This window comes from Larimichthys crocea, chromosome X, assembly GCF_000972845.2.
Source record: "Larimichthys crocea isolate SSNF chromosome X, L_crocea_2.0, whole genome shotgun sequence".
In the NCBI taxonomy this organism is placed as follows: Eukaryota; Metazoa; Chordata; class Actinopteri; family Sciaenidae; genus Larimichthys; species Larimichthys crocea.
Genome location: NC_040020.1, coordinates 13,142,726 through 13,153,665, shown reverse-complemented (window position 1 = coordinate 13,153,665; position 10,940 = coordinate 13,142,726). Strand labels below are relative to the sequence as shown.

At 44.6% G+C, this 10,940-nt stretch overlaps 3 protein-coding genes across 3 annotated transcripts; 1 reads left to right on the top strand and 2 right to left on the bottom strand.

Annotated features, from left to right (window-relative positions):
- Nucleotides 1-48: 48 nt before the first annotated feature.
- Nucleotides 49-2,567, top strand: mettl26 (methyltransferase like 26). The gene is made up of 6 exons (XM_010734190.3): nt 49-407; nt 615-777; nt 1,582-1,641; nt 1,756-1,823; nt 2,089-2,167; nt 2,295-2,567. Exons 1-6 carry the CDS (start codon nt 214-216, stop codon nt 2,349-2,351), a joined length of 621 nt encoding a protein of 206 aa, XP_010732492.1. The 5' UTR covers nt 49-213; the 3' UTR covers nt 2,352-2,567.
- A 133-nt stretch (nt 2,568-2,700) lies between these two features.
- wfikkn1 (WAP, follistatin/kazal, immunoglobulin, kunitz and netrin domain containing 1) lies at nt 2,701-6,296 on the bottom strand. The gene is made up of 2 exons (XM_010734192.3): nt 4,807-6,296; nt 2,701-4,711 (listed from the first exon to the last, which is right to left on the bottom strand). Exons 1-2 carry the CDS (start codon nt 5,074-5,076, stop codon nt 3,194-3,196), a joined length of 1,788 nt encoding a protein of 595 aa, XP_010732494.2. The 5' UTR covers nt 5,077-6,296; the 3' UTR covers nt 2,701-3,193.
- Nucleotides 6,297-6,402: 106 nt separating this feature from the next.
- On the bottom strand, nt 6,403-10,821 carry LOC104921607 (ras-related protein Rab-40C). Its single transcript, XM_010734193.3, has 6 exons — nt 10,119-10,821; nt 9,960-10,020; nt 9,801-9,861; nt 9,637-9,714; nt 9,211-9,433; nt 6,403-8,423 (listed from the first exon to the last, which is right to left on the bottom strand). Exons 1-6 carry the CDS (start codon nt 10,270-10,272, stop codon nt 8,119-8,121), a joined length of 882 nt encoding a protein of 293 aa, XP_010732495.2. The 5' UTR covers nt 10,273-10,821; the 3' UTR covers nt 6,403-8,118.
- Nucleotides 10,822-10,940: the final 119 nt, after the last annotated feature.

The following is a 10,940-nucleotide window of genomic DNA, read 5'->3' as shown; positions in this document are numbered from 1 at the left end:
GGTGGTGGAGGTTGTACCCGCCCAGCGTCCTGATTGGTCGGCACGTCGGCCACGTGAATCAATTCGGAAGTGTACCATTTCCAGGCGAAAACATAAAACGCTCGTAGGTGGTGTTGAGTTATTCAACCTGGACGCGACGTTTGCTCAGGTATAGTGGAGTGGCTCCGTGCACTGCGCCGCATAACTCGACAGTTATACCCGGGGTTTGGCACGATGCTGAACGCCGCCGCCGCGGAGAGGAACAAGGAGCCCATCCTGGCGGTGCTCCGGGAGAGCGTGAACACCGGGAGACCCCTGCAGGCTCTGGAGATCTCCTCCGGTACCGGGCAGCATGTCACACACTTCGCTCAGGGCCTGCGGAATGTAATCTGGCAGCCGTCAGAGTATGATCGCCAGTCTCTAGCCAGGTAAACACAGTGTGTGGGTGTCAGTGTTACATTATTATATGTTTATAAACAGTTATAAACTCTGGTGACGTTCACTTATGTCATTCATGTGTTATGGTAGTTCATTTATCACTATGCGATGCAGGACAGGCATGCTGTGCTGGTAAAACGTGTGTTTTGTTGGAGGCTGCATGCCTTAACAATAATCACCTTTGTTCCCATTCTCAGTATAGAAGCATACAGAGCCCACTACCAGCTGCACAATGTGAAACCTGCCATCCACCTAGATGCTTCTCAGCCCCCTCAGTACTGGGGAGGGATCCAGCCAGAGAGCCTCGATCTGGTTGTCAACATCAACATGATCCACATTTCTTCGTTTGCTTGCACAGAGGTGGGGCTGCTGGTTTTTATAGATATTTCTACATGCGCAGTGTTGTGTTTGGTGTTATCTAAGCCAGTTTAAGGAACTAAAACTGGATTACCAACTGGCAAAGTAGGCAACGTCCCCAGGGGGGGCTCAGGACCCAGGACAGGGCCATGTATAGCACAGGGGACCCTAGATAAAAAAGTTTTAAGAAAAAGTTTTATTATTTTGGTTTATATCGTGTTTACATCTCTGAACAAATCTGTAATTAATAAACTCACAACAAACTAATTACCAATAAGGGCCCCTATAATGGGTTAATTCAGCCCTGATCCTGCCCAATCGTAGCAGGGAGAAGCCCCCAAAGTTAGGAGCAATGCTTTATTACTTAAAGCCACATGTGGCAGCTAAGAATTAAAAAAAAAACATAATCTAACATGTCAAATTAATATCTAGGTTGCATTAGCGAACATTAACCACCATATGCAACTGACCAAGTAAAGCTGGAGCAGCAGAACCAAAATGCGTTTGAGTATGTTGAACTGAGCAAGAATATTTTCATTATTTATAGATTCAAGTTTTTATTTCTAAGAGAAAGACTGCGCTGTCTTCGTTCAACGAAGGAAATATTGCAGTGTATGCCCCCCAGTGTGTGAATACAGTATGACCCTTTTGAGCCATAACTCCTCAAATAATAACTGTAGGTAGCCTCTGCAATTCCTGCCTCAGTCTATAATAAAAAGACAGAGAACAAAAAGGGGCTCCTGCCACTCAACCCCCACCACATGTGATGTCATACTAGTGCCTAAAGACACTGCTGTTTTCTTCCAGGGTTTATTCAAAGGGGCTGGAATAGTGCTGAAGCCACAAGGTCTTCTTTTGACATACGGGGTGAGTAAAAGAAACATTTCATGCTGTCGTAAACGCACACTTACCACATTCATGACAAGTAATTATCACATATGATCAAATGATGCTACATAATATTTTTGTCCTTACCCTCAGCCTTATGCAGTGAATGGTCAGATCACCCCTCAAAGTAATATTGACTTTGACTACAGCCTACGGCAGAGGTAAAGTAATATATGTTTAATGTTTTATATATCTTTTTTTAATGCTTCATGGAAGTTAATTTGGTTATAAGGAGGTATAATTTGACTTCAAAGATGTTAATTCCTCATCAGATCTGTGCGTACGGTTGTATCTTTTTGCTTTGTGGAAGAGAAAGTTAGTATTTTACGCATAATCCCAAAGGCTCATCTGTTTTTGTCATCCATACAATAAATAATGCAAAGGTGACTGTGGTATATATAAATGCTATAATGTTTAATCTTACAGGAACTCAGAATGGGGACTCAGGGATATCTCCCTCCTCAGTTCTACCGCACAGAGAAATGGTTTATTCCTGGAGAAGTTGGTGAGTAACCAGCTCATATAATCAAACTCAATCTTCATCTTCGACACGTGAAATGATGAGAATGTAAACAATGCATTTATGGGGAGTACTGCTTTACTAAGGTTTGATTTTTTTTAATGTTTTCTAGATCGACATGCCAGCAAACAACAAGTGTCTTCTGTTCAGGAAGGAGAGTTTGGTGTGAAGCATCCTGTTGTTCCGGAGCAGGACGGTCAAACGCCTTAAACTTACACTTGAAGCTCAGATACATTGCCAAATTTTACAGAACTGTAAATGAATTGTCTCCCAAGATTCCAACACAACACTGACATTATATGAAATTGTTTGAGAACTGAAATAATGTAATCTATTATACATTGTTCTTCTGTATTGCACACTTGAGTAAAATTATTAAGGCGCACGTGTATGTTCTCTGTGTGTACTATGTTTACCTTGACACAGCCACCTACTGTTTTATTTCTGCATTCAGTTTGCAGAGACAGTAAAACTTAATTAGCAGAAGTGCTTTGCAGAGGGAGATATTTAAGAGACAACTTCCCGTGCATTAGATCTTAAAATTAGACATAACAACAGAAGGAAACCTATTTAAAACACCTATAACTAATATAAAGAGGACAATACAAAATAAACAGTAAAACACAACAAAAGTCTAAATCTTTCATATCATAAGCTAGGATTTTTTGCAAGTTAATCCACCTGTGCGGCTGCTATCCTGCTACTATCTCATTTTTTAGAATATGAACGTTCAGAAAACATCAAAACACTAGACTAGATTGAAACTTTTTTAAAGAGGGAGCATTTCAGCACTGATATTAACTCTGGAATGTAGTACAAACTGTGTTGTAACGAATATGTATTGTACGTACAAATGAACATACAGTATTGAACATGTTTTTGTCTTTTGATGTAAAAAGCTGTTATTAAATATCAGCTTTTCTCGTTGCAGTTCTGATGCTCATCTTCAGTGCTAAAGGTAAAGGTGACCACAAACTTTCTGTGGGCTACCAAGTCTGAGTTCTGGGACTTTTAAGATGCCTCACAGGTCTTTTTACCCAGAACCTCACGTAGCTTCTTGAGTCTGCGTTCAGTTATGGCTCTGACATAGCTGTCTGATTGGATAATGGCTATGCCATCCTGCACTACACCCATCACCAGCAAAGGGTTTTCCTCCATGGTGATGTTGGGGCAGGGACAGCTCCAGTCTATCTTGGCTATAGTGACCTCGAGGTGTTTGGTATTAAAGAAAGTCAAGCCCATCTTTTCATCTCTCAGGACCTCTTCCAAGCTAAAGCGGGCTAACCCAGAGTCCAGATCCTCCACCAGTTCTGTCAGCCGCCCCACAATAGCAAAGTCACTCCGGCATAAACTGGGCACCATTTTCCCCTTCACCCGACAGGTCTTACAAGGTTTCCTTTTGGGTTGTGGGCAGTTTGCCTCACACTCCTTCTTGGTGCGGAAGCTGTTGGCATTCCCGTGGCAGCCACCATAGGCAAAGGCTTGGCACTGTTTCATGAGTGAGTTCCAGGCCCAACGTGGCTCCCAAGCTTTGCAGGGGCCCTGGACAGCAGGCAGTGAGCAGATGCCCATCCCCTCTCTCTGACAGGAGGCCTTGCACTCCTCATAAGTCTCAAATCGGTTGCGGCTGTCGTCACATCCACCGTTGCTGAAAGCCATGCAGGAGGCCAGCTTGCTGTCATAATACCAGTCTACATGACGCTCACCACTGCACACTCTCAGGTCTACTTCAGCCAGGCAGTCTGCTGGTGAGAATGGCCGGCCCATGGGCATCTCAGGATCTTCAGAGAAATCATCATCAGCCCGGCGGATAACAGACAGCGGGTAGTCTGCATGAAGAACTCCCACAGAGTTACGTGCAATGCAGGTGTAGATACCTGTATCCCACACCTGTGCATTATAAATGACCAGCTGACCGATGTTGGTGATAACCACGTTGCCATACATCTGGTCAGGCCTCATGACCAGGCGTTCGCGCCTTTCACTCTGTTTCTCCCATGTTACATCAGGTCTGGGGACTCCAATAACGTCACAGTGGAAGCTGACTGTGCCTCCAACATAGATAGACTGGTGGTGAGGGTTGGAGTACAGTGTGGGGGGCAATGGATCCTCCTGCGAGGATGTCGGCGTGGGGTTGGCTGTGGTGTCCTGAGGCAGTGGACTGGTGTGAGGCCCGGCCAGGTAAAAACGGCAGGCGACCACAGTTAAACTCACCCCACGGATGCAGGCCTCTGCATCCATGTAGCAGCGGTTGAAGTAGGTGAGGCCATCTGAAGCACAGGTGAAGTTGGGCTCTTTCTCGCACCGGTCCTGGCACTTGCAGATGGGCTGTCCATCCCAGATGTCACAGATTGCCCCCTGCTGGCTGCAGATGAAGCCCTCACAGGTAGCAGTGGAGGTGGGGGCATCGTTTCCTTTTCCTCCACCCTGCCCATCTGGCTGGGCAGGAGTGCCATCAGAGAAACGTGCAGCCACACAGCTGTTGAGGCCACACACGTTGGTGCAGCATTTCTCAAAGTCTGCGCAGTCCTGCAAGGACACAAACAAAAAAAGCATTTATGAACGAACAAAATGACAAAATGAACAGATAAAAACACTAACGGGGATAACTTAAATAACACCACCTCATCGACGTTGCATTCCCTCTCGCAGGTGCTTTGCGCATCAACCCACAGATTGGAATTTAGCTTGTTGGGACAAAATCCTTCATGTTTAACTTTGGATCCTGCCACACTTGCACACAAAGAAAGTTCGGGTAATTCGCAAACCAAGAGCATCAACAAATACGCAAGTATCCATCCAAACAGTGGTTTACTTAAGTTGGGTGCGTTATGCCAACTTTTATCCTTTATACTTATATCCCCCAAAAGTTGCAGAGGGAATTTAAACATCATTGCTCTTTTGCATGAGTCGCCCACCGAGTAAATCCATTCCTCCTTTAGGTCTTCAGATTCGAAATAAAGTGTAGTCGTCCGTTTTGTGCGTAGACATTGTGGAAATCAGTTTGCTGTGCGCAGAGAGGAGAGTTGCAGCAAGCGAGCCAAAAGATCAGAACGAGTTCCCGCACACTGGTCATCTAATGATCAAAATATATCCAAGAAACGCGCTTAAAAACGCCGTTGGCTCAAATGAAATCTTCGGATTGATCATCAAAACAAAACCCTTGAAAGAATGGGCAAACTCTCATTCAGGTTTGATTTCCCCGAACGGCGAAATAGGCGAACGAAACCTGCACAATGAAGAGAGAAAGACGCAACATCAGCCTTTCAGAGTGTGAATGGAGGTGGAAAGGGCAGCCCCCTCTGACCGCCCCCATAGTCGTCCAGTGTCTGAAAGTCTTATGAAGCAGCACCATGCGCTAAGCAACTGGACAAACATTGTAAAAACATCAAAGAAAACGTGGAGCCGTGGTGGCAAGCTGTCCCAACAACCGTGCGCACGGAGCTACACATTCCGGTGAGAAATCCAACGTTAAACGTGTCCAGACAGAATTTATAGAGGTGTCATTCATAAATAAGGCAATAAGCTGTTTTTATTTTCCCCTCTCGCACAGAGCTGTTGTAGTTAGAATTTCATCTTCAGTTCTAATAATATATCTCCAGATGTTTTACGCAATGCGAACTTTAGTTTGGTCGCACAAATCGAGGAGGCAAAATAAAAAATAAAATAAAAAAAGTCGCCTGGAGCGCAAGGCGGAAAGCGTGAAACCAAAACACGGGGCGTGTCGCATCACGTCTAGCAAAACATGTTGTTTACGTCCTTCTTGTCTAGACGTCGGTCAATTTACCACCGGTCCCTCATTCACACGGAGCTCAGAGATGCCACGGTCAGGTGGGAAGGCGTAAAGCGCCACATTTTCAATAGTGTGCGTCTCATCTTTGTCCCCGCGAGGCTCCGAGGCGATGAGAAGCAGCACCCCTCATCTTTTCATTGGAAGTGACCCTGCAACCTTTGGGTGACTTTTGACCGCGCTGCATTCAAGGGCTGCGGCGATGTGCCGGTTATCCAAAACTAGCCAATACCGAGAGAGCAGCTAATCAATTCAGAAAACCCCCCCCCTCCCCACCGGGGTTTATTGCTACTTGGGCACCGGCGACTCGGACTGGACAAAGAGTACAAAAAAATATTCCCACAATTCCCACAGTGACCTTGATAAATGTTTAAATGACACATGATCGCAGCATTACGCACAAGTTGACTGGGGGCGGGGAACACAAAGCGACCTTGTAGTTTTACCCTTTATTTTGATGGGTGACTGTTTTCAATGGAGACAAATTTGAATGAATCCAGTATCCAAAACCTGGAGACACAGCTCTGATAGCAACACCATCAAACGTTTACACATAGTGCTTTAAATGTTCACCAAAGAGTTGTGTTAGCCTATTGTACTGCTCTCAATACACCACATAAAAACAGGCGCCGGGAAGAAACATGCACCAATCAGTTTTTTTATGCCCTGGATGACCTTATCACAGACATGTAGCCATGACACTGGGAATGTTGAAGTGGAAATACAGCACGTTGATCAGAGGTGGAAAGAAAACTGAGTATGTATATCAGAATAAAAGTATCTGTGTCGATTATACAATTAGAAAAGAAATGATATCATTAGCTCTGATTAAAATTCATATGACATTAGTGGCCACATTGTTAGGAATACATTTTCTGCTGTGAACGACGGGTCTAAAAAATATGAATAAACGTAAGCAGCAAAAGTACAAATATCTAAATACAAAGTTTACAGTAGCAGATCTGACTTTCCACCTCTGATTCTTACAGTCCCACATATTATAACCACATGGCCACAGAAAGAAGTAGCGGATGAATATTGTTTTACATTCATAAATACATATAGCATATACATACAATATGCAAATCAAATGAAAAGAATCCTCTCACCAATGTTCACTGAGTTTCACAAATTCCTGTTAAGATACCAAGACACTTTCTGAAGGTGCCGACGCAACCGAGCAAAACAATCTGTACAAGGTTTCCTCGTCAGCGCCGAGCGGTCTCTTAATTGCGTCGAGAGTTTAATAATGATTGATCATGCTGCTGGTGGGTTAAACCGGTTAAACTGATGAGACAAACTGAGGTTATTAAGATTTAGAGGCCTGAGAAAGTCAACAGATGTTCAAAGCAATGACTGATGGAGATAGAGGGGGATTTCATTTGGGCTGGAATTTAGGGGCACTGCAGGAAGTCTTCAAAGCGGGACGACTCAGCTCGACTTTGCTGGAAAGTCTCACAGATGAAGTAATGCTAGACTGAAGGTTTTTTTTTTTTTAGTCTAGCACTAGTTTATCTGAAGAAACTAGCCCCACTCTATTCAGAACATTCAACTGAAGCCAGTCTTATTTAAAACTTCACTAATCTGAGTTTTAAATAAGCAGCTCAACGCCCTTGAGGTTGCAGAGGGAATTTTTCTATGACAGACACTACACAAATACAAAACAGACAAAAACAAGCATAAGAAGCACCTCTCCAGGATCGATTACCAAACACAGACCAGAACAACTAGCACATGTATATTTACAACTTCAAGTCCAACGTTAAATACAACAATCATATTCCAAATAAAAAGATAGCTAACGTCCCTCCACTCGTTTGTAGTGTTAACAGGAGAGTGATTATCCTTGATTCACATCTGTTGGTCCCAGGGAAATCTTGTTCTACTTGATCACAGTGAGCCTCTGTAGTAAACAGTACGGGTAAACGGACATCCACAAGATGGCACCAGCAAGCGCAAAGAGAACAGAAACCAAACCACCTGTCCAAGACGGTTTCCCAAAGGTCAATGTAAGTTCACAGCTGAATCCGTTTCTGGAAAAGATTGCTGGTAGCTCTTCATGCTCTTCTGTGCCCCACGTGACCTCTTGGGGCAACAACACCTTTAATACTGGCCCTAAGGAGGCGCCCATTAGTCCGCTCCTTCTCTATGAAATCTTACAGTTCCCTTTAGAGGACGCCGACGAGTTCTTCGGAGGACTCTGTGGAGGCCTGAAGGACTTTGAACGTTTGAGACTGTTGGCTTTGCTTCCGCCACTGCTGCTTCCACCTGAAGCTGCGCTGTTGGCCACAGAGTAGGAGCGTCCGTGCATCATGACCGCGTTCATGCCGTTAGCCATGGAGAAAGACTTGAGGTGCGACTTGATGGCCACAGGGAGGGGCAGTTTATCGATGAGGTGCACGGGTGTGCAGGAGACGATTGAACGGCAGCACAGGTCTTGGAGGCTGAAGACTGTGGAACAAGAAAAGGAAATGTGGATGTAATGACTAGAGGTCATGTCATGTTAGAAATCTATACATACTATTTAGACGCCACTAAAAAGCGGCAGATTTTCACTGTGCACATTTCCTATTCCCGTTTGCTCTATAAACGTAGTTTCATGCTGTTATCAGTGTTTATGTTACTTGTTTTGTTTGTATTTTCTCTTCCTCCTTTTTTTTAAAGTTCCTTCTCAAGCTCTCCAACAATGAAGCTGAAACCACTTACATTTACACATCTGTCTAAAAGAATAATATATTCGAAAGATAAATTACTAGATTTTGACAAAGATGTAGCTCTGTCACGTGACTTGTGTTGCAATACCTTGATAGGACAAAAACAACACACCTGAAAGACAAACAGCTACAGTTCTCAAGTGCCACTTCATAGAAACTGGCATTGTGAAATAGTTTGCAATAGTAAGTAAGCAACGGATATACATGTAGAGGTTTCTAGTAACTTTACAGAAACAATTTCCAGTTACTCTCGATAATCAGACCTTACACTGAATGGCTTTAATTGGAAGTACTAGCTACCATTGTATTTCATTTTTTCATCATTTTTGAGGTATGAACAGAACTATTCACATCCATTGCACTTGGGTGGCAAATCTCACACAATGTGGACAAATAGAACTGACATTTTCTGCCAGAATGTTATATAATTTGTGTGAACTGACCCTTTTCCACCAAAACTAAGACAAATCCTAATCTGACAGATTTGGTATGTAGAAAAATAAATTAAAAATAGACCATCTCACCTCTGTTGGGCCTCCAGAATTTCTCCATCCCGTGCCTCATCAGCACAATGCGAGAAAGTTCTGTGAAGGATTCGATGACGTTGAAGTTGCACAGCGGACTGACCTCGAAGAAAGTCATGCTGTTCTTCTCCGCGTAAGCCCTCGCCTGCTCTGTTGGCACCTGCCGCTTGAAAGCCAGGTGAAGCCGGTTGCCCACCAGGATCCTGGGTACGCCTGGTGCATGCTGACGGAAACAGAAAAAATATTGTTGCTATATGCTGTATCTCCTAAACAGGATTACCAAGAGCTGCTCCCATTCACAGCTGTGCTGATTAAAAGACAATGGTCTTCCTCAGGGATGGAAGGATTACAGACAGGACATAACCCCCCTTCCCATTCGTTTCCTGTTTTTCCTCTGTCAACCACAAACGGGATGAATGAGATTACCTCGTCAATTTCCCGGATCCAGCGGTCAATGCCGTCAAAAGACCAGCCGTTAGTGATGTCATACACGAGCAGGATGCCCTGTGGAATGAAGACCCAACACGTTGGCATATATACGGCAACACAAAGTGAGGGGGAAACACAAGAAGTGCTCTACACGTCTTCACCTGTGCTCCACGAGAGTAGGACCTGAAGATGGTGCAGAATCGGCCTTGTCCTGATGTGTCCCTGTTGAAGACACACACGCAGACACAGTATGCTATGGGTTTGTTCACTTACAGCAGCCACCGTTTATTCTATATCGCCAAAAAAAAACACACACTTACCATAACTCTAATTTCACTCTTCTTCCATCCAGCAGAATTGTGGTGGTCTTATAATCAATCCCTGAGATCACACATAGAGTTGGTTATTGGTTATTCTGCTGTTTGTTTGTTTTAAAGTCATTTCTTAACAACTGAACAAACGCAGAGAAAACTACTCACCGCTGCTGTAGGCGTAAGGAGACTCTACCGACCCGTCTTGCAGACTGTCCAAGATCTCTCCCTTTCCGACATCGCTGTCTCCCACCAAAAGGAATTTCAGGAGATAATCGTAACTCTTGACAGGACTGCTCTGGGTCCCCATCATCCCACGCATTGGATCCAGTTCACAGAGAGCTTTGGAAGCTCGCCAGACGTCCACTGTTCGGGGACAAGGGACAAACCGGACGGGCCCCTAGCAGTGCTGTCTTCAGGTAGGAGACCGCGGGTAAAGTAGCTGCTGCACCACCCACGATTCACATGAATCTCTCTGAAACAGCCAACTCGTATAACAAAAAGAGTTTCTGACTTTACCGCGTCAAACAAAACCTTTCAATGCGCGCGAGGAGCGGTGGAAGCTGGCTCGAGACACCGTCCGCGTAACGTCACCGTTCACGTTAATAACCAAAACAACCGCGACTGGCTGCTAGCTGCTCGGCTAGCCAGCTAGCACGGACGGTAACAACGCATTGTGTCACAGACAGAGGACACACGGCGACACCGAGGCTGTTCGTCCCGCTCGAAACGACAAAATGCTGAAACAAACACGAGCCCTTCACTTTGTTTACAAAGAAAAAACCCAACGAGAGACACTGAGCTCCGAGCACAGCGCGCAGACAAGTTGACTGTGTTGGAACTTCCTGGTCTTGACGTCAGTAGCTGCGTAACATCCGGGTGTGTTTAAAAAAATAAAAGGCACACAAAATGTTTTTTTTTGTTTTTCTTTTTCATTTACTTATTTTTGAGTCTTAAAAACCAGGGGCGCCGCCAGGAATTTTGGGCCCC